The sequence below is a fragment of the Oncorhynchus clarkii genome, chromosome 3 (genome assembly GCF_045791955.1).
Source record: "Oncorhynchus clarkii lewisi isolate Uvic-CL-2024 chromosome 3, UVic_Ocla_1.0, whole genome shotgun sequence".
Taxonomy (NCBI): domain Eukaryota; kingdom Metazoa; phylum Chordata; class Actinopteri; order Salmoniformes; family Salmonidae; genus Oncorhynchus; species Oncorhynchus clarkii.
Window position 1 is genome coordinate 39,982,462 of NC_092149.1, and position 27,257 is coordinate 40,009,718.

At 43.3% G+C, this 27,257-nt stretch overlaps 1 protein-coding gene across 3 annotated transcripts in view; it reads left to right on the top strand.

Moving 5' to 3' along the window:
* LOC139395256 (protein tyrosine phosphatase receptor type Ub) overlaps positions 1–27,257 on the top strand; it is a 343,039-nt gene that overhangs the window by 176,906 nt on the left and 138,876 nt on the right. For all 3 annotated transcript variants that reach the window (XM_071142903.1, XM_071142905.1, XM_071142902.1), the window contains exons 5-9: positions 4,622–4,737; positions 11,406–11,580; positions 19,412–19,705; positions 23,668–23,985; positions 26,474–26,583. In XM_071142903.1, coding sequence (XP_070999004.1) covers positions 4,622–4,737; positions 11,406–11,580; positions 19,412–19,705; positions 23,668–23,985; positions 26,474–26,583 — 1,013 coding nt within the window. The remainder of the gene's footprint in view (positions 1–4,621; positions 4,738–11,405; positions 11,581–19,411; positions 19,706–23,667; positions 23,986–26,473; positions 26,584–27,257) is intronic.

Consider the following 27,257-nt stretch of genomic DNA (forward strand, 5'->3'; position numbering starts at 1 on the left):
CTTTACCTCTTCTCTCCTCTGTATTATATACTGTATTATGTACAGTGATTATTGTTGCGTTTGTATTTAAAAAAAAAATTTTTAGCTCTGTGAAGAGATCTTGCTCTCAGCATATCTACCTGTCAAAACAAAATATTATCCATTAGTTGCCATGCAGTTGCCATTTTTTAGATACATTTTCTAGAATTAAATGGCAAAATGTGTATTTTGCAAAAGCTGTTCCTCTAGGAGAAGACCTGTGGTGGTTTTGTCACTAGGTGGTTTCCAACTGCTGTTATACAGTGGTTAAGGCTGTCTGTGTGTGCACAGTGTACCTGGGATAACACAGGCTTAGTGTGCTATCAATCCTAGAGGAGTAGAAAAGTCATGGGAACAGCAGTAACGGCAGTGGCTAACACTACCTGAGCTTAAACCCTGGACAAAGCTTCTCCATCCCTGTGACATGTTTGCCCCCCACTACATACTGCTGATCAAAATTGATCTGACAGCTCACTCATTTGGAATTCAGTTAACACCTTTAGTCCAGTTACAGTTGAAGTTGGAAGTTTACATACACCTTAGCCAAATACATTTAAACTCAGTTTTCCACAATTCCTGATATTTAATCAGAGTAAAAATTCCCTGTCTTATTAGGATCACCACTTTATTTTAAGAATGTGAAATGTCAGAATAATAGTAGAGAGAGTGATTTATTTCAGCTTTTATTTCTTTTATCACATTCCCAGTGGGTCAGAAGTTTACATACACTCAATTAGTATTTGGTAGCATATCCTTTAAATTGTTGAACTTTGGTCAAATGTTTCTTGTAGCCTTCCACAAGCTTCCCACAATAAGTTGGGTGACCTTTGGCCTATTCGTCCTGACAGAGCTGGTGTAACTGAGTCAGGTTTGTAGGCCTCCTTGCTCGCACATGCTTTTTCAGTTTTGCCCACAAATTTTCAATAGGTTTGAGATCAGGGCTTTGTGATGACCACTCCAATACCTTGACTGTTGTCCTTAAGCCATTTTTCAACAACTTTGCGACCAAGCTTTAACTTCCTGACTGATGTCTTGAGATGCTTCTTCAATATATACACATCATTTTACCTCCTCATGATGCCATCTATTTTGTCAAGTGCACTAGTCCCTCCTGCAGAAAAGAAGCCCCACAAGATGATGCTGCCACCCCTGTCGTTCACTGTTGGGATGGTGCTATTCGACTTGCAAGCCTCCCCCTTTTTTCTCCAAACATAACAATGGTCATTATGGCCAAACAGTTCTATTTTTGTTTCATCAGACCAGAAGACATTTCTCCATAAAGTACGATCTTTTATCCCCATGTGCAGTTGCAAACCGTAGTCTGGCTTTTTTATGGCGGTTTTGGAGCAGTTTCTTCTTCCTTGCTGAGCGGCCTTTCAGGTTATGTTGATATAGGACTCATTTTACTGTGAATATAGATACTTTGTATCTGTTTCCTCCAGCATCTTCACAAGGTCCTTTGCTGTTGTTCTGGGATTGATTTGCACTTCTAGGAGACAGAACGCGTCTCCTTCCTGAGCGGTATGACAGCTGCGTTGTCCCATGGTGTTTATACTTGCATACTATTGTTTGTACAGATGAACGTGGTACCTTCAGGTGTTTGGAAATTGCTCCCAAGGATGAACCAGACTTGTGGAGGTCTGCAATTGTTTTTCTGAGGTCTTGGCTGATTTATTTTGATTTTCCCATGATGTCACGCAAAGAGGCACTGAGTTTAGGTAGGCCTTGAAATACATCCAAAGGTACACCTCGTATTGACTCAAATGATGTCGATTAGCCTATCAGAAGCTTCTAAAGCCATGACATCATTTTCGGGAATTGTCCAAGTTGTTTAAAAGCACAGTCAACTTAGTGTATGTAAACTTCTGACCCACTGGAAATGTGATACAGTTAATTATAAGTGAAATAATCTGTCTGTGAACAATTGTTGGAAAATGACTTCTGTCATGCACAAAGTAGATGTCTTAACCGACTTTCCAAAACTATAGTTTGTAAACAAAACGTGTGGAGTGGTTGAAAAACGAGTTTGAATGACTCCAGCCTAAGTGTATGTACACTTCCAACTTCAATTGTAGATATAAGTGACTTGTGCTTGAGGTGAGGTTATACTCTGGGCTTTTCTTTTCCTTGTCATGAGGGTTTCGGTACCGTGTAATTGGAGGATAATTTTTTTGCGTGGATTTTTGTATACTGAACTACATTTTAAACGCAACACGCAACAAAGTTACAGTTCATAGAAGGAAATAAGGCAATTTAATAAGTTCATTAGGCCCTAATCTATGAATTTCACATGACTGCGGCAGGGGCGCACACTCCTCAGACGATCCTGCAGGTGAAGAAGCCGGATGTGGAGGTTCTGGGCTGGCGAGGTTACACTTGGTCTGCGGTTGTGAGGCTGGTTGATTGTAATTCTCTAAAACGATGTTGGAGGCGGCTTATGGTAGAGAAATGAACATTCAATTCTCTAGCACCAGCTCTGTTGGACATTCCTACAGTCAGCATGCCAATTGCACGCTCCCTCAAAACTTGTGGCACTGCACATTTTAGAGTGCCTTTTATTGTCCACAGCACAAGGTTCACCTGTGTAATGATCATGCTGTTTAATCAGCTTCTTGATATGTCACACCTGTCAGGTGGATGGATTATCTTGGCAAGGGAGAAATGCTCACTAACAGGGATGTAAACAAACAAACATTTTAGAGAAAAGCTTTTTTTATGGAACATTTCTGGGAACTTTTATTTTAGCTCATGAAAAATATTACTAACACTTTACATGTTGCGTTTATATTTTTGTTCAGTATAGTTTCTACTGTATCATTTTATAGACACCACGTGCCATGGAGACTGGAAGGGATTTCAATCAGAGATGCTGACTGTGTCTCTGCCTAGCCACCCAGTGGTTCCCCGCGTTTCCCATGGAGAGCAGATGGTATCTTCTACACCCCGCACCCCCAGTGCTACCATTAAATAATTTAGACTGTCTATGGTGGCACACGGCCAGCCTGCACCATTTGTCATAAGGAAAGGAGACAAAAGCGGAGAGAAAAAAAAGAAGAAAAGCCACCAAGCTCCTTCCTTCTTGCAAATTCTGGTTGAAACTGCTAAGCACGCTTGACATTTCTGTTGTAGTCTCCATAGTCCTAGTCTTTGACTCTGAAACCAGTGTAGCAGTCAAATTAAATATTTATCATGGTAAAGAGTCCCCGGGATGTGATCTGACACATTTATACTACCAAGTTTTTTAGTCAACAGAAGGCCCAGTTTTTTTTATCACATTCATTGTTGTGTTTGTTTATGCTGGCTCATAGCTACGATTAATTATGAATTAACCTTAGACGGGGGACTCGTCCATGGGAAACATGACCACCTGTGGACTACAAACGCATCTCCGCCTCTCCCCCCTGCCTATTTACACAAAGTAGATCAACAAATTCTCTCTCTCTCTCCCAGAAAGCAACAATGTAATGAAACACTGAACATGGAAGAGCAGGAATTGAAACATTCGCCTCCCTCTTTTTGATTTCACTACTACTCCACCACTAAAGTAACGTATCCTGTCTCCGTTGGGTTGTCCTCCGTTTTGTGAGAGCCTGTGCTGGAGGCTCTAACCCAGTGGTTAGGCTCTGCGGGAAGTCTGTCTCATAGAGCTGTGGAGGAGCAGGAGAGCTCCAGTGTTAATCACAGTGTAGCTGGGTGGGATTGCTGCTGAGGAACCCACACTCACTGCGGAGCTCGATGCATCAAGCTGGGTTCTTATTAGAAGAGTGCTGCTCTTTCATCAGCAACAATGTTCTTGAGCCTGATTTCGGAATTGTCTGGGGATCTGGTTAAAGGATGTTCACTTAACTTCCGTTGATGCCTGTGTTATGACCTATCGCCACAGTGAAAGGTTGTCGAGAATAGTAGCCGCCGCAATTCATTTATAAGTTGTGTATTGGATGACTTCTCTTTGTGAGTTTATTGTAGGACAATAAAGGGAGAGAACAAGCAATATGTCAGTATGTCAATGAGTCCTTCTCCAACCAGCTGTGAGGTCCTTAATGGGAGACAATTAGTCTCTGATTTTTATCTAATTTAACATGAAAGTTTGAATTACTTTGTCGTATAATGTGAAAAGCTGCCGACGGTGACATTTTCATACTTTCACACTGGCAATGAAGCTGGAACAAAGTCTGAATGATGATAATTTACTGCAGCTCTTTAGAAATCATGAAATGTAGTATTTAATTTTTTATTTAACTATGCAAGTCAGTTAAGAACATATTTTTATTTTACAATGACAGCCAACCCCAGAAATTTTGCCCCACCCTATGGGACTCCTGATCCCCGCCAGTTGCGATACAGTCCGGGATAGAACCGGGGTCTGTAGTGACGCCTCTACACTGAGATGCAGTGCCTTAGACCGCTGCGCCACTCGGGAGCCCTAGTATAGCTGCATAACCCTGAAATTGAAGGAAGTGGGTGTTTTGCCACACATAACTTCGTAAAATGTATTTTAAATAAAAGCATTTATTTTGTTGGTCTGCCTGGCCAACATTGGGATTAGCTGTCTGTCACGGCACAGCAGTCATTTGATTTCTGCTCTCTCACTCTGTTCCAACAGATAAGGCGCCCCACTTCTCCCGGCTGGGAGATGAGGAAGTCAACGCTGGGCAGAATGCAACCTTCCAGTGTGTGGCATCGGGCCGGGCATCGGAAGCTGAGAAGTTCCTACTGGAGGTCAGTGGGGATTTAGGGGCACACCCATAGTATTTATTTTATTTCAAATACTTTTGAGAGTTTGATTGAGTCTGTCTGGAGTGGCAGGTGGGTTTGCACTTTTGGGTTCATTTTCAGCTATTGAATTGGTTCCATTGAGCCAGACAAGCTCAATCAAGCGCAGCTAAAGTATTTCAAAGAAACCAAATACTATTTGAATGCAGGTCTCTTTGGGAATACCAGCACTTTTGAGTTCTACTTTAAGTGTATTTGTAGTCATGCCATTAAAGAGGGAAACTTGAAACGATGGGTCAGTGTCTTTGAATTATATACAGTGCCTTGCGAAAGTATTCGGCCCCCTTGAACTTTGCGACCTTTTGCCACATTTCAGGCTTCAAACATAAAGATTTAAAACTGTATTTTTTTGTGAAGAATCAACAACAAGTGGGACACAATCATGAAGTGGAACGACATTTATTGGATATTTCAAACTTTTTTAACAAATCAAAAACTGAAAAATTGGGCGTGCAAAATTATTCAGCCCCTTTACTTTCAGTGCAGCAAACTCTCTCCAGAAGTTCAGTGAGGATCTCTGAATGATCCAATGTTGACCTAAATGACTAATGATGATAAATACAATCCACCTGTGTGTAATCAAGTCTCCGTATAAATGCACCTGCACTGTGATAGTCTCAGAGGTCCGTTAAAAGCGAGTGCATCCCAAGGAGCACTGTGCAAGCGATAATATTGAAATGGAAGGAGTATCAGACCACTGCAAATCTACCAAGACCTGGCCGTCCCTCTAAACTTTCAGCTCATACAAGGAGAAGACTGATCAGAGATGCAGCCAAGAGGCCCATGATCACTCTGGATGAACTGCAGAGATCTACAGCTGAGGTGGGAGACTCTGTCCATAGGACAACAATCAGTCGTATATTGCACAAATCTGGCCTTTATGGAAGAGTGGCAAGAAGAAAGCCATTTCTTAAAGATATCCATAAAAAGTGTTGTTTAAAGTTTGCCACAAGCCACCTGGGAGACACACCAAACATGTGGAAGAAGGTGCTCTGGTCAGATGAAACCAAAATTTAACTTTTTGGCAACAATGCAAAATGTTATGTTTGGCGTAAAAGCAACACAGCTCATCACCCTGAACACACCATCCCCACTGTCAAACATGGTGGTGGCAGCATCATGGTTTGGGCCTGCTTTTCTTCAGCAGGGACAGGGAAGATGGTTAAAATTGATGGGAAGATGGATGGAGCCAAATACAGGACCATTCTGGAAGAAAACCTGATGGAGTCTGCAAAAGACCTGAGACTGGGACGGAGATTTGTCTTCCAACAAGACAATGATCCAAAACATAAAGCAAAATCTACAATGGAATGGTTCACAAATAAACATATCCAGGTGTTAGAATGGCCAAGTCAAAGTCCAGACCTGAATCCAATCGAGAATCTGTGGAAAGAACTGAAAACTGCTGTTCACAAATGCTCTCCATCCAACCTCACTGAGCTCGAGCTGTTTTGCAAGGAGGAATGGGAAAAAATGTCAGTCTCTCGATGTGCAAAACTGATAGAGACATACCCCAAGCGACTTACAGCTGTAATCGCAGCAAAAGGTGGCGCTACAAAGTATTCACTTAAGGGGGCTGAATAATTTTGCACGCCCAATTTTTCAGTTTTTGATTTGTTAAAAAAGTTTGAAATATCCAATAAATGTCGTTCCACTTCATGATTGTGTCCCACTTGTTGTTGATTCTTCACAAAAAATACAGTTTTATATCTTTATGTTTGAAGCCTGAAATGTGGCAAAAGGTCGCAAAGTTCAAGGGGGCCGAATACTTTCGCAAGGCACTGTACATGCTTGTGTTTGTATTTAAATTCAGCAGAGCATTGTGGGGAGTTTTAATGCTACGCACCAGCCTTGAAGACTCTCCAGCCCAGCACCTTTCAAAATCCAGTTTGCTCATGATTTCACAGTGCTCTACTTTCTTCACAGCCTTCTTCCTTTATCCAAATAGAGGGCTCTGTTTTTAATATCCCTTTTTCCCACTTGTATGCTTTATTCATGCAAATTCCATCCCTCTGAAGGTCAGGAAGGCCGCTGCAGTGCATGTCTGAGTGAATAACATTCATTGGTTTTAAAAACATTACGTATGAAGGCCTGATGGAAGGTTTCAAAGAGCATTGTGATAGTCTTTTGTTTCCAGGCTCTGTCTCTCACAGCAATTACCAGGCAGCCACACATCCACGACTTACCACCACCACCACAGTATGTGTTAATTACACCATGCAAGCCTTGAGGCGCAAGGCACAACATTGTCTTCAACTTTGAGACCTCAAAGTAGTGGGAGGGTGTCCTTCCTTCAACGTTACAAAACCTTTAACATCCGAGTGAGAATGATATCAAACAAACCATTATGTCACATCACAAGGACAAGGACAGATGCCTCCAGTAGGTAGCTGTCATAACGGCACTAACATTCGCAATAACAAAAGTCCTCAAGGCTCTTCGATGCCTGCCTTCCCCAAACAGCATGAGGAGATACATGACTGGGTGTCACGGCTGCCATTTTAGATGAGGTTGCTTCCCCTCCCTGTTGTTTTGTTGTTTTCATTTGATTGTTGCATCTGCTGTGTGTACCAGCTGCGACCCAGTCTCACCATGCCAACTCCTGCCAGACTAAACAGATAATTTGGTAGTTTTCTCAGTAATTCGCTCCAGCCTGATAGTTTACATAATCCGTCTCAGGCTTATTTGATTAACCTGATTTTCCTAATATCCTATTGTGGAGGGAGAAAAATCTAAATAGATAAAAGAAGTAAGCCAAGGGAAGTAGACACTGAAGTCTATGATTGAGGGTTTGGTTTGTTTTTGGTATAACCACCAGACCAGACTGGTTGCCACTGCTTGACCCTAATCAGAGTTTGGGTGTTTACTTGTGACAGTTGGGGCTTGTGTGGTCTGTGGCTTTCAAGAGTTTACAAACATACAGACAAGTCCACTGTGGCTTTGGACAGCACAAAGACTTACACACATCCAGTCATCCAAGCGAACAGAGAAGGGGCCTAGCTCATCCCACTTGCTTCCCAGAGAGCCCCGGGCCAATGTCTTCTCTGAGACTGATTCTGTTGTTTTTCAATGAAAAAGAAAGAGAGAGAAGAATGTGTTGATAGGCAAGCCTGCTATTTCACACACTGAAAAATACCTTGGCCTACACGTTAGACTAATGTTAGGCTCAAGGTGGCCTGTTGTTGAGACTATAGGCTTGAAGGATGCTTGTGGTGATAATGGAAAAGAACAATGTGAGAAATGCCTTGAAGGGTTTAGTGGGATACCTCCTTTCATTCAACAATATCGCTACTGCAGCTTTCTTTCCCAGCACCAGTAGTCTCTTTTGTTTTTGTTATTTTTTCTCCTGCGCTCTCTCTCTCTACCTTTGTCACGCCCACTCCTTCTCCGTGGTATATTCTGACTTTGAAGAGCACTGGTGTCAGAGTCATTTTCTCTCTTTCGTTTCCTTTTGCTCTGTACCAAAACATGAAAGCCTACCCCATGCTATTCATCTGCCAGACGACACATTAGAAACATGGTGAAACATTAAGCCCACCAGGCATGCACTTTTAGCTACTCATGTGGATTTAAATGTATTGGCTCCGTAGTGTTTTGCAGGACTGTGTGAGTGCTGGGTGGTGCTAACTGACTACCGGCACCTGCGCTGAATTAACTAATGGCCCTCATAACCAACATTGCTCTCATAATCATTATTATCTTGACACGATTTCATTTGTTTGTATTAAAGGATACCTGAATGTAATTGTACATGTTTACCACAGAGGGATGTCCCCTGCCATTCAAGAGCAGCATTGCCGTTCTTGACACAAATCGGTGCGGCTGGCACCTACTACCATACCCTGTTCAAAGGCACTTAAATATTTTGTCTTGCCCGTTCATTCACCCTCTGAATAGCACACATACACAATCCATGTCTCAATTGTCTCAAGGCTTAAAAATCTTTCTTTAACCTGTCTCCTCCTTCATCTATACTGATTAAATTGGATTTAACAGGTGACATTTATAAGGGATCATAGCTTTCACCTGGATTCACCTGGTCAGTATATGTCATGGAACGATCAATGTTTTATACACTTAGTGTATGAGCCCAATACCCCCCCCAAAAAGCCTGAATTAAAATAATGATTGTGCCATTATACAAAACATAGCTTAAAAGCCAACTGCATATTACGCACGGCAGAAAAACATAATTGGTCTAGCCTACACTCCAAAATGTAAGTCATTCTATAATAATTGTCTTTGAGTGTGGACTGTATTATTATGCGTTCTACTTGGACTGGTTACCTTATGCTACGCTCCAAACGAGAATATAAGTATTGTATAGTATTGTCACGCCCTGGCCATAGAGGCTTTTGTCACGCCCTGGCCATAGAGGCCTTTATTCTCTATTTTGGTTAGGCCAGGGTGTGATTTCCATCTCCTCTCTCTCCTTTCTAGAAAGCACAAAGAGAGGGGCTGTCAAGAATGTAATAAAATATGTTTTGTTGTGAAAACAGTGTGTTGGAGAGCCCATGGCATACTGAGTTTCGGTGGAATATCACCTGTTGCGCAGCAAGGCTGCGTGCTCCTCAAACGGTGCGGGAGTGAAATAAGTGTTATTATACTGAACAAAAATATAATCTCAACATGCAACAATTTCAAAGATTTTACTGAGCTACAGTTCATATAAGGACATCTGTCAATTGAAATAAATTCATTAGGCCCTAATCTATGGATTTCACATGACTGGGAATACAGATATATCTCTTGGTCACATATACATAAAAAAAAAGGTAGGGGTGTGGATCAGAAAACCAGTCAGTATCTGGTGTGACCACCATTTGCCTCATGCAGCGCAACACATCTCCTTATAGAGTTGCATAGAGTTTATCAGGCTGTTGATTGTGAACTGTGGAATGTTGTCCCACTCCTCTTCAATGGCTGTGCGAAGTTGCTGGATATTGGTGGGAACTAGAACACGCTGTTGTACACGTCGATCCAGAGCATACCCATACATGCTCAATGGGTGACATGTCTGGTGAGTATGCAGGCCATGGAAGAACTGGGACATTTTCAGTTTCCAGGAATTGCGTACAGATCCTTGCGACATGTGGCCGTGTATTATCATGCTGAAACATGAGGTGATGGCGGCGGATGAATGGCACGACAATGGGCCTAAGGATCTCATCACGGTATCTCTGTGTATTCAAATTGCCATAGATAAGATACAATTGTGTTCGTTGTATTTATTCCTCAGCTGCTCATATTAAGCACGTGCTCTACTATAAAACCAGAGTAGTAACTTACCTGGCATGATTGAAAAACGAACTGTGGCAACACACCTCCATTCTCTATTTGAGTGCATACGGATGACATGTATTTTTACTCCTGGCCCTGTTCCCGCCCATTTGATAATGAGCCATTTTCAATAGAAACAAATTTTAGCCGGTGTGAGTAAGACCACAGCCGATGTGGCGGGTCAACATTCACAAGGCCGCTGGGCCAGACGGATTAGCAGGATGTGTACTCCGAGCATGCGCTGACCAACTGGCAAAGTGTTAGAATAGTCTGATGGGTGATCACTTGATGAGAGGACAGCCCGAGGCAAGGAACAGATCTCAATAGCCTATAGTAGCATCATGCAGCCCATATCCTGTATGTTTTGATTTCAAAGACATTCTAAGGTTTGTATCATTCACAACTAAAGTTGCCAAATAAGTCTAGCGTATAGAACCTGGTTCAAATGGTTACTTTTACGCTCAATATAGCCACTCCGAAATGGGAATTATATCCTTCTTACTAGAAAATCATGTTATATAAAATAATGAAACAGGACTATCTTGTCTCCTAAATGAACTAGCCTACTGCCTATGGCATGGTGCAAAAATTTATTTTCTTCATATCATAAGGTTGTCTTTAGAGCTGCCAAAAAATAAATGATGGATTTATTGTGATAGTGTATATTTAATGGATGTATTAGACTTTTTAAAATGTAGACGTTCCAAAGGAGCACACCAGTGGCTTGTATGCTGCTTGTATGCGTAGAGGCCTTGAGATGCAGTTATTTACATGAAAATAACCGGCTGACTAAATGTCATGACTGCTACAGCACTACCCTTACACTGCAAAGGCCACAGACTTTTTTGGAGCAATAGGAAACGATGGTTCGTGGGAGGCAGTTGTTAATGTGTTCAGAGGGTCCCTGGTAAAAGCCCAGGTTGGGGCAAGGAGAGGGACGGAAGCAATACTCTTACATTGGATCACTCAGTTGGGCTCTGCCCAGCTGCTGGGGTTGCTGTGGAGAAGGTTGTCAAAGGGGGGTGAGTGTAACCGGTGTGAAATGGCTAGTTAGTTAGCGGTGCGTGCTAGTAGTGTTTCAATTGGTGACATCACTCGCTCTGAGACCTTGAAGTAGTTGTTTCCTTTGCTCTGCAAAGGCTGTGGCTTTTGTGGCGCGATAGGTAACGATGCTTCATGGGAGGCAGTTGTTGATGTGATTCAAGCCCAGGTTGGGGCAAGGCGGTAAATGGAAGTAATACTGTTTGCAGCTGTGTGTCTGTGTGCAAGAATGTGTTTGTGAGTGTGCTTGTTTATATCTGACCCATCCTGTTTTTTCTGTCCCCTCTCTCCAGAGGCACAGTGGGGACGTGATCGCTACAGCCTTGGTCAAGCACCTGAGTCACCGGCGCTTTGTGGCATCATTCCAGGTGGACAGTGTGCAGCGCAACGACCAGGACTTGTACCGATGTGTCACCCAGTCCTCCAGGGGCTCTGGGGTCTCCAACTTCGCTGAGCTCATCGTCAAAGGTAAATTCGCTCGCCGTCAGTCAGTGGGGTCTAGGCTAGGATCTCTCAAGACCCTGTACTCTAGGTCTATGAACCAAAGGTGAACTGAATAAAGCTGATTTAGTTATGTTACTTTGTGTTAGCAAAAGCAGTAAATGTTGAAAATGAACATTTACATAATCTGTCATAAATTTACACATCCCACACACTTCTCAGCTGTGGTATAATTAAATCAACACATTGAAATGCTTGATTGATATTATCATATAGACCAGGTATTCCCAAACAGGGGTATGTGGAATGTGGTCGGGGGTACGCCAAATAAAAATGTGATTCACATAGAAAATTCATTTAATTTTTTTATATCTATCTTTTTTTTTTTTTACATTTTAAAACAGTCCATTTATATTTTCCAATGGGCTATACATTTTTATGTTTTTTTTCTCACCTGAGTAGCCTCGTTTCACTACCAAAAATAAAATTAAACCATCTAGTGTTCAGCAAAATAACAAATACAGGTAGCCTAGTCAAATAAGTAACATCCAATCACATTAACCGTTACTCTCTCGTGGGAATTCCATTAACAGTCCGTATGTAGGCAAATGTAGCTGCTGCTCATTCCATTTGCTCGAAAATTGATAAATGGTTAAAAAAAGTAAGGCCTGTGTCCATAGACACATACCAGCAGTACTACACCTGCACCTGTCGACGACACAAGTTGTTCTGCTTCCATGAGCACATCCAGTGCTAGCATCAGTAATTCTACATTTATTGTTTGCCCAGCTAGCATGGACACTGACAGTTGTGAATCTGATGCAGCCGAAGAGCTACTGCCCCCTTACCCGGGAAAGCATCAAACAGACCGGGACGTTGGACCATCAAAGAAGTGTAAATATGATGAGAACTACATTGATTTGGTGTTCACTTATATTGGGAGTAGTGCCTTTCCTCAGCCACAGTGTGTTATATGTGCAAAAGTACTCTCACAACTCGATGAAACTCTTGCGCAGACATTTAGAAACAAAACATGCCAATTAGAAAAATAAGCCACAGGAGTTTTTTGAGTGAGAATTAAGACAGTAAGTCATGAATAAAAGCAACAGATACCATTAATAAGAAGGGGCTAGAAGTGTCTTATGTGGTGAGCTACTGAGTGACTAGAATAGGCAAGCCCCCATGCTATTGTGGAGGACTTAATTATTCTTTCTGCCGTGGATATAGCTGGGACAATGCTGAGGGAAAAGGACAAGAAAACTATACAGACAATGCATTCATCAAACAACACTGTTTCACGACACTCAGCAGTGACATGGTAAGAGATGTTTTTAAACAATTACTGCTTCGCATACAAGGCAGTGAATTTTATGAGTTAAAGCTGGATGAGTCAACAGATGTGGCGGGCCTGGCACAGCTCCTGGCAACTGTCTGTTGCGTTTATGGGGGTTCAATTAAGGAAGATATCCTCTTCTGCAAACCACTGGAAACCAGGACAACAGGAGAGGATATTTTTAAAGTACTGGACAGCTTTGTGACATCAAATGGACTTTGGTGGTCAAGAGGTGTTAGTATCTGTACTGATGGTACAAAAGTCATGACAGGGAGACATAGTGCAAGCAGTTGCTTCCAACGCCACTTAGGTACACTGCAGTATCCACTGAGAGGCTCTTGCTGCAAGGGAATGCCTGCGAGCTTGAAAGACGTTTTGGACACTTACAGTGAAAATGCTTAACTTTGTTAAAGCAAGGTGAAGATGGTGCCGGAGGGTAGGGCTGCTGTCTTATCAGTTCTTAACCACCCATGCTATTTTTTATATTTTTTTGCGTTGTTCATAACTTGTTTTGTACATAATGTTGCTGCTACCGTCTCTTATGACCAAAAAGAGCTGCTGGACATCTGAACTCGGACGAGGAGTTCTTCTTTAATGAGTCAGACGGGAGGTGTATACTACGGACACCCGACCAGGCCCAGATCCCTGTGATTCACTGGTAAGGGAACATAGGATTCGTGGAAAGAGATAAGGATGCCTTGTGAGGATCAGGCGACATGTGGCTAATCTGCCCTTGCCTTCCGTTCTGCTAGCACATGTTCAATCGCTTGAAAATAAATGGGACAAACTGAAAGCATGTATATCCTACCAACGGGACATTAAAAATTGTAATATCTTATATTTCACCGAATCGTGGCTGAGCAACGACAATATCAACATACAGCTGGTTGGTGACAAATACAATTTGATATGATTTTGAACCTGTTTATTTCTGCACTATACAATGACATGGACAGCAATCATGTAATGCTTTTATCAAGGGGCAAAGTATTGACAATTTTTTTTGAAGAGACGAGCTTAAAGCTTTCTTTACTGACCATAATTTTCACTTGTCTGTCCACTTGCATGATGAGGAGTTTCTCACACGACTGGCTTATCTGGGTGATGTTTTTTCTCACCTGAATTATCTGAATCTAGGATTACAGGGACTCTCCACAACTATATTCAATGTGCAGGACATACAGTGGGGCAAAAAAGTATTTAGTCAGCCACCAATTGTGCAAGTTATCCCACTTAAAAAGATGAAAGAGGCCTGTAATTTTCATCATAGGTACACTTCAACTATGACAGACAAAATGAGAAAAAAAATCCAGAAAATCACATTGTAGGATTTTTAATGAATTTGTTTGCAAATTATGGTGGAAAATAAGTATTTTTTGTCTGTCATAGTTGAAGTGTACCTATGATGACAATTACAGGCCTCTCTCATCTTTTTAAGTGGGAGAACTTGCACAATTGGTGGCTAACTAAATACTTTTTTGCCCCACTGTAATTGAGGCTATGATTACGAAGTTGGTTCTCTTCTTTGTCTCTGTATTAACAAGGACAACACACAGGTATTTCCATCATTGTATGATTTGTTTGTATGCAAATGAACTCAAGCTTACGGACAATGGCAAATGTGATATAGCGAGTGAGTTGGGTGCGCTAATACGCAGATACTTTACCGAAACGGATGACACAAACAACTGGATTCATTAACCCTTTCATGCCCTGCCTCCAGTCCACTTACCGATATCTGAACAAGAGAGCCTCATTGAAATTGCAACTGTCGGTTCTGTGAAGATTGAATTTAATCAGAAGCCACTGCCAGATTTCTGGATTGGGCTGCGCACAGAGTATCCTGCCTTGGCAAATCGCGCTGTTAAGACACTGATGCCCGTGCAAGCACCTATGTGAGAGTGGATTCTTGGCCCTCACTAACATGACAACTAAATACAGGCACAGACTGTGTGTGGAAAATGATTTAAGACTGAAACTCTCTCCAATACAACCCAACATTGCAGAGTTGTGCTTCCTTTCAAGCATACCCTTCTCATTAACCTGTGGTGAGTTATTCACAATTTTGAATGAACAAATAAGGTTTTATATGTAAGATAGTTAACAAAAAGCAAAATTATTGATTATTATTATTATTATTATTATTTGTACCCTGGTCCTATAAGAGCTCTTTGTCACTTCCCACGAGCAAGGTTGTGACAAACTCACACTCGTTCTCATGTTAATAAATGTATTGTATAGTGTTTGTGTGGCAGGCTTACAGTGATGGCAAAAAACAACATTTTAGAGTGCACTGACCCTGGTGCTAGAGGGGGTACGCAGCTGGAGGTTTAATGTTTGAAGGGGTACGGGACTATAAAACGTTTCGGAACCACTGATATAGACTATGATGCATGCGCTATCGTAAGCAAAGCACATCCTTTGAATACAATAATTGTTACTCCAAATATGTATATGGATACTATAAATAAAAACAAAATATGTTTTATTGTCACATACAACAGTGGGTTAACTCAGTGGGAACAGTGGGTTAACTCAGTCAAATCAATCAAATTTATTTATAAAGCCCTTACATCAGCTGATGTCACAAAGTGATGTACAGAAACCCAGCCTAAAACCCCAAACAGCAAGCAATGCAGGTGTAGAAGCACGGTGGCTAGGAATAACTCCATAGAAAGCCCAGAACCTAGGAAGAAACCCAGAGAGGAACCAGGCTATGAGGGGTGGCCAGTCTTCTTCTGGCTATGCCGGGTGGAGATTATAACAGAACATGGCCAAGATTTTCAAATGTTCATAGGTGACCAGCAGGGTCAAATAATAATAGTCACAGTGGTTGTCGAGGGTGCGACAGGTCAGCACCTCAGGAGTAAATGTCAGTTGACTTTTCATAGCCGATCGTTCAGAGTATCTCTACCGCTCCTGCTGTCTCTAGAGAGTTGAAAACAGCAGGTCTGGGACAGGTAGCACGTCCGGTGAACAGGTCAGGGTTCCATAGCCACAGGCAGAACAGTTGAAACTGGAGCAGCAACACAGCCAGGCGGACTGGGGACACCAAGGAGTCATCAGGCTAGGTAGTCCTAAGGCATGGTCCTAGGGCTCAGGTCCTCCGAGAGAGAGAGAGAGAGAAAGAAAGACAGACAGACAGACAGACAGACAGACAGACAGACAATTAGAGAGAGCATACTTAAATTCAAACAGGACACCGGATAAGACAGGATAAATACTCCAGATATAACAGACTGACTCTAGCCCCCCGACACATACACTTCTGCAGCATAAATACTGGAGGCTGAGACAGGAGGGGTCGGGAGACACTGTGGCCCCATCCGACAATACCCCACCCACTTTGCCAAAATGGCAGGATATAACCCCACCCACTTTGCCAAAGCACAGCCCCCCCCCCACCACTAGAGGGATATCAGCCCGCAAAGATCTCTGCCACGGCACAACCCAAGGGGGGCGCCAACCCAGACAGGGAAATCATGTCAGTGACTCAACCCACTCAAGTGATGCACCCCTCCTAGGGACGGCATGGAAGAGCAGCAGTACGCCAGTGACTCAGCCCCTGTCACAGGGTTAGAGGCAGAGAATCCCAGTGGATAGAGGGGAACCGGCCAGGCAGAGACAGCAAGGACGGTTCGTTGCTCCAGTGCCTTTCCGTTCACCTTCACACTCCTGGGCCAGACTACACTCAACCATAGGACCTACTGAAGAGATGAGTCTTCATAAAGACTTAAAGGTTGAGACCGAGTCTGCGTCTCTCACATGGGTAGGCAGACAATTCCATAAAAATTGAGCTCTATAGGAGAAAGCCCTGCCTCAAGCTGTTTGCTTAGAAATTCTAGGGCCAATTAGGAGGCCTGCGTCTTGTGACCGTAGCTAACGTGTATGGTATGTACGCAGGTATGTACGCAGGACCAAATCGGAAAGATAGGTAGGAGCAAGCCCATGTAATGCTTTGTAGGTTAGCAGTAAAACCTTGAAATTAGCCCTTGCCTTAACAGGAAGCCAGTATAGAGAGGCTAGCACTGGAGTAATATGATCACATTTTTTGGTTCTAGTTCAGATTCTAGCAGCCGTCTTTAGCTGCCTTGCTCAGAGGCAGAACGACATAATTTTACCTTGTGAGCTCGGGGATTCAATCCAGCAACCTTTCGGTTGCTGGCCCAACACTATCCACTAGGCTTCCTGCAGCCATGTGTATATTGTCTATATTTATGTTTGCCTGATGTACTATATGTGCTTGTTTTTGTATTGTGCAGGGCTCATTTGTCAAAGTGACTTTAGTCTCAATATGACTTCCCTGTTGACATAAAGGTAAATAATAATAATACTGTTCCAGGCTGATCAGTAGAGCAGTGTTGGAGAGCTGATCTATTGGACACCAATGTTGATCCAATATCTCTGCCCCTTCATATCATTCTCTGCAGATGGCCCAACCTCAGTCCCATTACTCACTCTAACCCTAGAGCCTGACACTGCTCTGACAGCTCTTTGATGACACAGCTCAATAGGAGGGTTTGATGCCACGCCAGGCCCTAATCCCTAAACCAGAGGAATGAGATGGAGAGGGAAATAAGGACATGGAGAAGTCCTATTCTACTCGTCTCCTCTAGTGCTTTATATCCTTTGCATCATCACTTCTTGAAACAGGCCTTGAAAGTAGGGAGAGGTGGTAGAGGGAGGGAAAGAGGAGAGAGAGAGAGAGTAAGAAAAAGGAGAGGAGGGGGAGAGAGAATAAGTAACGGGGGGGGGGGGGGGTTGTGAAGTAGCACCAATCTAATCAATTGCTAGATGTGGCAGCATGGATTTAGTGATACGGACCATTTGGTGGATAAGAGCACAGCCCCTTGCCAGACCAGCACTGAGCTCACACGGTGTCTGCCAGTAAGCAACAGCCTCAATCAATTCACAGACAGAGGGCCATACAATCTCCAAGTAATGTGCTCAGCTCCATAGAAAACTGTACAAAGAATTCTCAGCTCTAGAATTGTTAGTAGCATTATAGTAGTGACATGGTTGTTGCCAAAGCTTTTTTAAATTCAGAATATGTGGGTTATTTTTGGCATGGCGTGTTCTGTCCTGACTCCTGAGAACTGATGCATAGCCGTTCTGCAACAGGGCCATAACTCATACGCTGTGTTGTATTTCACAGGGACTGCAGTGCGTGCCTCTTAACAAGGCTTTTATAAACAGTCCTCCCCCACTGCCCCCGCTAACGAGAGGGTAATCAGCCTTTTAATTAGCTTGATCAACTAATTTCAGATCCCACAAGTGCTCCCCATTTGGCCCATAGATTACATGCACAAAGTAATCATGTCAATTGCAAAGAGGCCCATGGAGGACAGTGTTCTGTCCCTGCAATGTAGAACACATTTTGTGGAGTTTCACCCCTGAGGTGTTTTTGGCTAAGATGTATCATATCAGTTGTCATGTTTCGATAAACTCATTTTCAGGGATCTCGGAAAAGTAATAATCATTGAGCAAGTACATAAGTAAATAGAAAGCTATGTTAACAAACCTCCAGCTGATACAGTCAACTGGGTTTGTGTTCCTAAGCACAAAATGGTGCTGAAAACAGAAATGCAACAGTAATGAATAATGCCAGTTATAGAAGAATCCTTGGGAAAGTACAGTAAGGGAGTTTTGTTGATGTGAGATGAGGTGAATTTACATCAATATACAGTGTCTCCCTGTGCTTCCAGAGGCTTGTGAGGCTTGCATGATTTCTTGCAGTTTGTACGTGCTCCATGGAAGTGTCCATGGGATGAGGCAGGAATAGAGACGAGAGCCCTCTGAGAGGACAGTCATAACAGACACCGGCACCTCTGCAGGAATCAGGGATTAGTCACAGCCACAGATCTAACTCTGAACTATCTATCGCTCTTAGTCCTCATTTTTCTGCATTCCCTTCTTCCCCTCACACAGTCACATTTCTGTGTAATTTCTCAGTGGCTAAGAGAGTCTGCTGTAAGTGACATTCGGACGGTGGCCTCTGAAATGAATCATGCTTTGGCAACTTGTCCTCGGAATGATGTTTGGTTCTCTTCTTTCATCATGGTGACTTCCTCTGTGAAGATCTTGCATGAATTATGGTGCCAGCGGGAGGCACACATCGCTCAATTAAGAGAGCTTGTATTCTGAGATCATACACATTCCTCAGACCATATGCACAGCTGTTTTTTTTCACTCGCGGTTATCTGCTATGTTCATGTATGGCTCGTTAATGCGCTATTAATAGGTGTGTCCAATCTGCTATTTGAACCCTTGATCTGCAAAAAAAAGGTGGGGGGCTCAAACAAACCTGAAGGTTGTAGATGGAGTAAAAGTATGAAAAGCTGATAAGCATGTTGTAATAAGACTGATTTGCAATAGTACATAGTATTTTGAAGGACAGTGGAATGCAGTTCAACCGCTTCTGACCAAGATAGTCCTCAAATGTCACATAGATACAGCTACAGTGTATAGAAGCAAAAATAACATCTAAATAACCTCACAGCCTCCTACCCTGTCTTCTTCCCACAGTTCCCCCCTCCCCTATTGCGCCCCCGCAGCTGCTGCGAGCGGGCTCCACATATCTGATCATCCAACTCAACACCAACTCCATCCTGGGAGATGGCCCTATCATCAGGAAGGAGATTGAGTACCGGGCCAGCCAATCACCTTGGTCCGAGGTCCATGGGGTCAACATGGTCACCTACAAGCTGTGGCACCTGGACCCAGACACGGAGTATCACATAAGTGTGTTGCTGACCCGGCCCGGAGAGGGCGGCACCGGACCACCCGGACCACCCCTCATCAGCAGGACTAAGTGTGCAGGTGAGGGTCTGGGCAGTGTGGCAAGGTCTAGATATTCTTTTACAGTATGTGACATTCTCATAGTTGTCAGTGTTTGGTAACACAGAATAGTTTGGTAATACATGTTATTAACCACTTGCAAATCCTTGATTAAGTCTTACCATCATTTTTTTATTGATTTGCACATTTTATTGTAAGATCATTCTAGTTTTCTTGGTCTAACTGAAATGTTTCTAGTCTTGATAAATAGAGGGAAGTGCATCATTCTACAAGCAGTTTGCTTCGTCTGTGGATTTTACCTACGAAACCTCAGAAACGCTCATATTTTTGGTCATTTTAGAGAGGATATTTCCTCAGACTATTCAAAGTACAGATGCCCAACAGCTAGATGCTCATACTTTATTTAATCTCAGAGTAATTGCTTCATTATATTATTGAATTTGAAAAGTGGAATAGCAGACCATCGACTGTGGTGATAATGTGGCCAAATTGTATTCCAGACTGAAACCCTTCTGTGAGATTGAGAGGTGGTCTTTGTAAAAAAAAAAAAAAAAAAAAAAAAAAAAAAAATTGCTGGAAGAAAACAACTAGCACACACACACTCAACCACAAAATTCATGCCTATTTCCTGTGGGCATTTGTCCCATGTCTCCTACAGTCATCAGTCTTTAATATGCCCAGCGATCTCTTCCCACCACAAACCATCTCTCCCCCCCCCCCCCCCCCTCCCTGTTACACCAACCACAGCCTCCATGTCCTGTCTGATGACACATTAAGCACACTCCCTTTTCCCAATAGCCACAGACACCAGCCATTCATCAGTAAAATAGAGAGCCCAGAGCCAGCTCTCACTCAAAAACACAGGAAAAAAATTAGAGGAAGTAGAGAAAGGATACACAAGGAAAAAATTATAATATTTTTTAAAGAGATAGACAGGGAAAGAGGAGAGGGAATTTTATAGTTGTGAAGTGAGAGAGGATGCACACACTGTTTTATGCACGCACTGTTTTATCCTGTCTGTCATGTTTATTTCCTCCAGATAATTTTCATACCAATTGTGACTCCAAATAACTGTCTCAGATATCAAAGCCTGACTTCTTGCCCTTTAATTTCCCCAGCTGTTGTTTTCACAACATAAGGGTTAGGTTTTTGTGTCTACTTGTTTGTTCTGTTGGTGGCCTGATCCTGATTCACACACCTTCAGATACTCCTCTCCATCACCCCGTTCACCCTCCAGAAGTCTCTAATCACCACCTGGACACCCTTGAGTTCCACTGACCCAACCCCCAGACCATCTGGTCCAGAATCCACACTGACCCCAAACGTCATCATTGCATTATGATCCTCCTCAAATTTGTTGGGCTGCTTAGGTCTAAGCATGAGGAAATATATGGTCTTGTCACAGTGGGGATCTCTGGGAGTGTGCTAGTTACCAGAGTGAACAGACGGGGGGGGCTTGGACCCTCTTGGTGTTCTTATGACTAAAGTTACTTTATTCTCCAAAAAACAGTGTTGCCATGGACTGGGTATGTTCTGCTGTTCCGTGGAAACAACGCCTCTCTTCCTGGCTTGCGCTGACCTATATAGTGGAGCCCGGGCGTTCTCCTGTGAGTGCTGTAAAACTAATGGCCGTGAATGTGAACATGGTCTCCGCCCGCCTCTGATGGCCAGCCAGGTGTGCTTGATGAGCCATCACTGTGATTATCAGCAGGGCTGCATTATCGTAGCTCAAAGCCCCTCAAGTAAATCACAGAGGAGACAAGTTATTTCCAAACCTATTTAATAGGCTTCCACCTGCTTCTGGGTCACTGAGCCTTCTGGAGAGCCCCCTGCCACCAAACCTCTCTGCCGAGCGAGGGGCTTCATACTGGTGCCTGACTAAAATTAGGAACATTACAGTGTGCTCATCCCTTTCATGGCTCGTCTTCCTCGTCCATCATGGCAGGCCTCCTTCATCTCCCATCTCCCCTGTGGTTAAGTCTCCACAGACTCCTTCCACAGCTCAGCACCAACCCAGGCCAAGGACAACCCTGTCCACAGGTAATCTCATGAATCAGTATTGGTGGGGGTAATAAACCAGAAGCTCTTCCTTTCCTCTCACTTCTATGCCGTGAGGAACAAGCATGCCACTCTGGGCCATGTTGGGGATTCTGCAACCCCTCTCTGAAGGCTGACAGGGAGTGTGTGCCGCACACATTCAAATGTGGCATGCAGACAAATAGACTGGGCAAGGGGAAGGGTGTTGGCCCAAAAGTCAAATTTGATGAAAATCCACAATGGGCACACTGTGGCCTCTTCGGTGGTTTTGTCATCAGCTCGTCAGTTATAAGCCTCTCTTTATTTAGCTTTGAGACTGTGCAGACTATCCATTACACCATAAAGACAATCCTCAATCAAATTGAACAATTGTTTTAACATTTCCTGCCGCGTCTAATGTACCACTACTTTATTACCCAGACCACATATGTATCTGCTGTCACAAACTGATGTTCAGAACGAAGCAGTGGTCATGTTTCCTTCTAGACCGAGATACCAGAAAACACATTTGGAAAGTAAACAGGTGACTGTGGAGGGGCTTAAGTATAGATTGCCAGTGTCATGAAATTCTGCTTCAGTGAGAAAGATAATGAATAGAAAGGGATAAATGGATCAACTTCAGGGAGAGATATAATTATTAGAAAGGGATGAAGAGATGAATAGAAGAGAGAACCTTTTGAGTGGTGCGTTAGTGTGTGTGTGTGTGTGCATGTGCCTGTTTGTGCTCGTATATTTCCTTGCATATTCAGAGAGAGCACCTTTTAAATCCATCTCCCTTGATTACTCCCATTCTTCCTTTAAGCTTTCTCTCGCTCATCGATGCATTAGCTCCATTGTTTTAGTCCTCAGCACAAATAACTGCAGTGAGAGAAGAATCCCTTTGAGTGTTATAGTCAGTGCAGGAATGAAGACGTTGGCTGATATAACCTTACTCTTCTCACTGCTGAGCCCTCCGCTCCATATCTCCTCTGTCACTCTCACTCTCCTCTGCCATTAGTCACAAATCCCTATTAAAAGAACAAAGCAATACAATACATTATGTGGAATATTGTTTGACAAAAAGGCATCGATTGTGTTAATAATGGGATGTGACAAATGCCTCCATTGGTAATGTGTTAGAGAATGTGCCTGAGATTGTCCTTGGCTCACCCCTGTAGCCTGTATCTCTTACTGCAACACTGACTGGCTTGTGCTTGAAGGCACAGAGGCTTCTCAGTATCTCTGTATCCCTCTATCGGTCTATGCCGAGGGAGGAGTAGAAAGACAAGGCTGTAGTTCTCTCTGCTTGAGTCAAAGGAAACAGGGTTGACCCCAAACCCAGCAGTGACCAGAAGTAACTGGGTGACTGCTAAAAACAAGCAGCCTGTCAAAATGACCCAGCAATAAAAATATACTGACGGAATTGAATGCCCTTGGACAGCGCTCTTATTTATGGTTCTGAATTTGGCCTCTGGGCATGGAACTATAGCGGACACTCAATTTTCTAGTTGACACATAGGCGGGAACTGGCGGGGGTGTGACAGAGACCCGCAGCCTGTCCCATTAATTAGCGTAATTGGCACTAGTCCGTGCATGGCTGGCGGGGGACGTGAGTGTGCCGCGCCCACAGTTTCTCTCTGGCAGGAAAACTGTTGACCTCAATGATGGGACATGGTAGCGCCACCTAGCTTGGATGAACAGCTTCCAACACATCGGCGTGACCGAGAGAACGTTGTCAGAACTTGTCACACATGGGAACATCAGGGCTATTACTAAAGGATTTCATTAAAACGTAAAGATTTCGTAATTTACACTGTGTTTAAACAGTTTTTATTTCAGCTTTATTTAACCAGGTTAGTCTCTTGAGATAAAAATATGTTTTTCAAAAGAAGACCTGGACCTAGTTGATAACCTTGCCTTCTCTCTCTCTTCCTTTCCCTCCCTTCCTCCCACCTTCCCTCTGTTAGAACCAACACGGGCCTTGCGAGGTCTCACAGCCTCAGAGATTCAGTCCAGGCAGCTGACCCTGCAGTGGGAGACGCTGGCCTACAACTTGACCCGCTGCCACACCTACTCTGTGTCCCTGTGCTACCGCTATGCCACCGCAGGGGGCGGTGGCGGGCACAACACTACTGTGCGCGAGTGCCTGGCGGTGGAGCACAATGCCTCACGCTTCACCCTGCGCGACCTGCCGGCCTACCATTCCATCCGGGTCCGTCTGGCGCTCGCCAACCCTGAGGGCAAGAAGGAAGGTCGGGAGGTCACCTTTCAGACTGAAGAGGACAGTAAGTGATGAGAGAATGTTGTAGACATATGTGCTAATACAGGGTACATATTCATAGAAACCGTAATAACATGGGAGAATGTTTGAGACATAAAAAGGAACTGATACATACAGGGCACATATTCATATAAAGTAGAATGATATAGGAACCATCTTGTGTTAGAGTGCCCTAATGCGAAAATAATATTTTTCAGTGGTGCAATACTCCAGTCTTGTCAGGCCGCAGTTCAGGTTGTTGGTTACTATTCACAAAAATGTGTGGAGTCTGCTGTACACTGCTGGTACATTATATCAGTCCTTTTAGATGTACCTGATAGCCTGGCAAGGTCTGTTGGCTGCCATCCAACCTCTTCACATGGCTGTCTACCTTCTCAATCCCTGCTTCCCAGAGATCTGTAAGAAACACTTGAATGTTTTAGTGACAGACTGTTCATTGATCACATTGGTGTCTGTCTGTTTAGGTAGTGGTGAAACTTCTGTGAGACCAAAATAACTCAAAGTACCTAGGGAGTCATCCAAAACTTTTCTCAGGAGGGAATTAACAAATGAACAAAATTTGTGCTGTTCAAATGGGCAAAACAATCTAGCTATCTATACAGTTGGGATTGATAACACTGGGTCAGTCAACATCAGTAGTGTAAAGAACACGAGGGGAGACAGAGAGCTGGTTTCAAGCTCAGGACGCAGCAGGTGTTTATTGCAAAGGACCACAGGAGGAAGCAGGTAGCTAGGTCCAGGGGCATGCTGAAGGTCATACACAGGAGGCAGGTAGCTGGGTCCAGGGGCATCCAGGGGCAGGCAGAAGGTCATACACAGGGGGTCCAAAGGGCAACCGTACGGGCAGGGAAAAGGCTTGTAACGTAGTCCGGGAGATCAGGCAATAAGTAGATAACAGGAAATCCGATTGGCTTAAAGTACAGGCAGGGGATAAGCAAAAAGTGTTGTTAGTGAGGCAGGCCAAAACTATCATACACGGGAGGAGTAAATCACGGGAAACCCAGAGCTCTGAAAGATGTGTGTCACAAAACAAACATTACATCACAGTGATGGAGTGCAAAGAACTGAACTAAATAGTGTGTGATAATGACATACAGGTGTGTGATTAGAAGGTGATTAGAATCCAGGTGATTTGGGATCTGGAGAGTGAGCTGCGTTCAGGGGATCTAGGTGTTTGAGAGTGTGGGCTGGAAAGTGAGCTGTGTTCAGGGGATCTATGTGTTTGGGGGTGTGAGTTGGAAGCAGACGTTACAAGTAGCTACAGTTTGATTGAAGGGATTCATAACTATTATTGTCCGTCTCCTTTCCCATACGGTTGTGTCTCAGTAGACTTGAATAAAAGCGTTGTGACCATCTCAAAGAGGCTGCATCAGTATACCGAAGGATCCGTCTCCTTTCTCAAATTAAAATTAAATATTAATAATCATATCTGAGGCCCACTAGTAAGCCAGAAAGAACGGATTTCCCCCCATATCTCCCAATATATTCCTTTTTTGCCAAGGCAGCCAACAGCTGCCTCTGTGCATTGCAGATGCCTGGCTGAAGGACAAATACATTTTTCCATTAAAAAGAAACTAAACAAATGCACTGTTCTCACACCAAAGGGAGAAAAAAAAGTGTGAGAGAGCGAACGAGAATGAGAGAAAAAGCGAGGGAGAGAGAAAGAGAAAAAAAGAGATACCTGTCAATTATAAACACACCCTTCAAAAGCTTTTAATCAGGAACTCTCTTTCCAAACTCTGTCACTACCAAAATAACACCAGACTCAGCTGTTTCCTCACAGCGCTGAATGGTTGTTGCTTTAGCCCCAACTACCCCTCCACCCTGCACTCTACACACACAGACTAATGGGGATTGTGGTCTGGAATAGAAAACCACAGAGCACAGAGGATACTATAAAAACAGTTAGCATTGTTTTTATAGGGATGTGTCTAGGCCAGGTTTCCCCCTGGTGTCCAAGCCAGACAGAGCTTTAACAGCATTCACCATTTATCTGAGGAGGATGCATTTAATCACCACTATTCCACTGAGGTATTTTGAAGGCATAAGACTCATGGTACAATAGAAATGCTTTGTCCAGTGTTGTACAGTAATTATATCATGTCACTGTCAGACTCGGTGCTCAAAGTAATATCTTTATCACGTAATATGAACCTCACCATCATGATGATAGTATGAATCTGATCCGTCTGAATTGACTGTAAGTACTTGTTATTTACTATAGTGAGTACTCTACTTCAGTGGTTTTATATCCGTCAATCATCTCCTATTCTCTTTGCTTGTACACTCTCTGATTGCCCCTGACTATATGCACTATGGTTAACACAACATATAGTCCTGTATGTCCTACATGGTGCAGAATTCTCAGTTCTGAAGCTAACATTGTAAGAGAGACTCAGTGACATTGACCACTGAATATGATATTGACATTATGAGATGCTTGCCATGATATTACAGCTTCAATTTCCTGACCTGTTGCTTATTTCCAATAGTACCCGGTGGCATCGCCCCTGAATCGCTGACCTTCACCCCCCTGGAGGACATGATTTTCCTCAAGTGGGAGGAGCCAGTGGAACCCAATGGTCTCATCACCCAATACGAGGTAAGGATGCTTCCCACTCTGCTTGATGCCCTCCAATCATCTTCCTCTAAACATCTCCCTCCAAAGTTCTCAGGTTCACCCTCCTGGACCTCATATCCTGTTAGAGTTTGTAGGCAGTGATTGGTGTAGTTTAGGTCAGCAAGAGCAGTGTCACAGGCATTGATTAGTGTAGGTAAGTTCTAGGAGAGAAATGTCACAGAACTTTTCACACGGAGAGTTTGAAACAAGGACAGAACAATAGCTATATTTTACAGGGGGTTGTTATTTGAGGTAATAGACACAACACAGCTGTTTGATGTTAAGAATACAGGCAGAAGCTACAGTACTGTACAGTACAGTACATTTTTTTTACAAGCTCATAGTCCATCCCCAGAGCGCTCTCTGTTTCTCTCCACGCATCTAGTAGTATATCTAGAGCTAGAAAATAGTCTGGCACCTTGTCACCAAGAGAAGTTAAGAAAAATATTTATCAGCATATAGCACTGCCATGCATCATCACATTTTTCACCCTCATTTATTAGCACTAATTTATTCATGCTAATTTTGGAGTAGGTCTCCGCTGAAAACAGACAATTTGTAACGTTAGTCTCGCTTTCACCCTTCTGTCTTCACCTATGGTAGGTGCTCAGTACAGTATTACCTACACCAGCCTCAAGCCTTCACCCAGCCGTCTC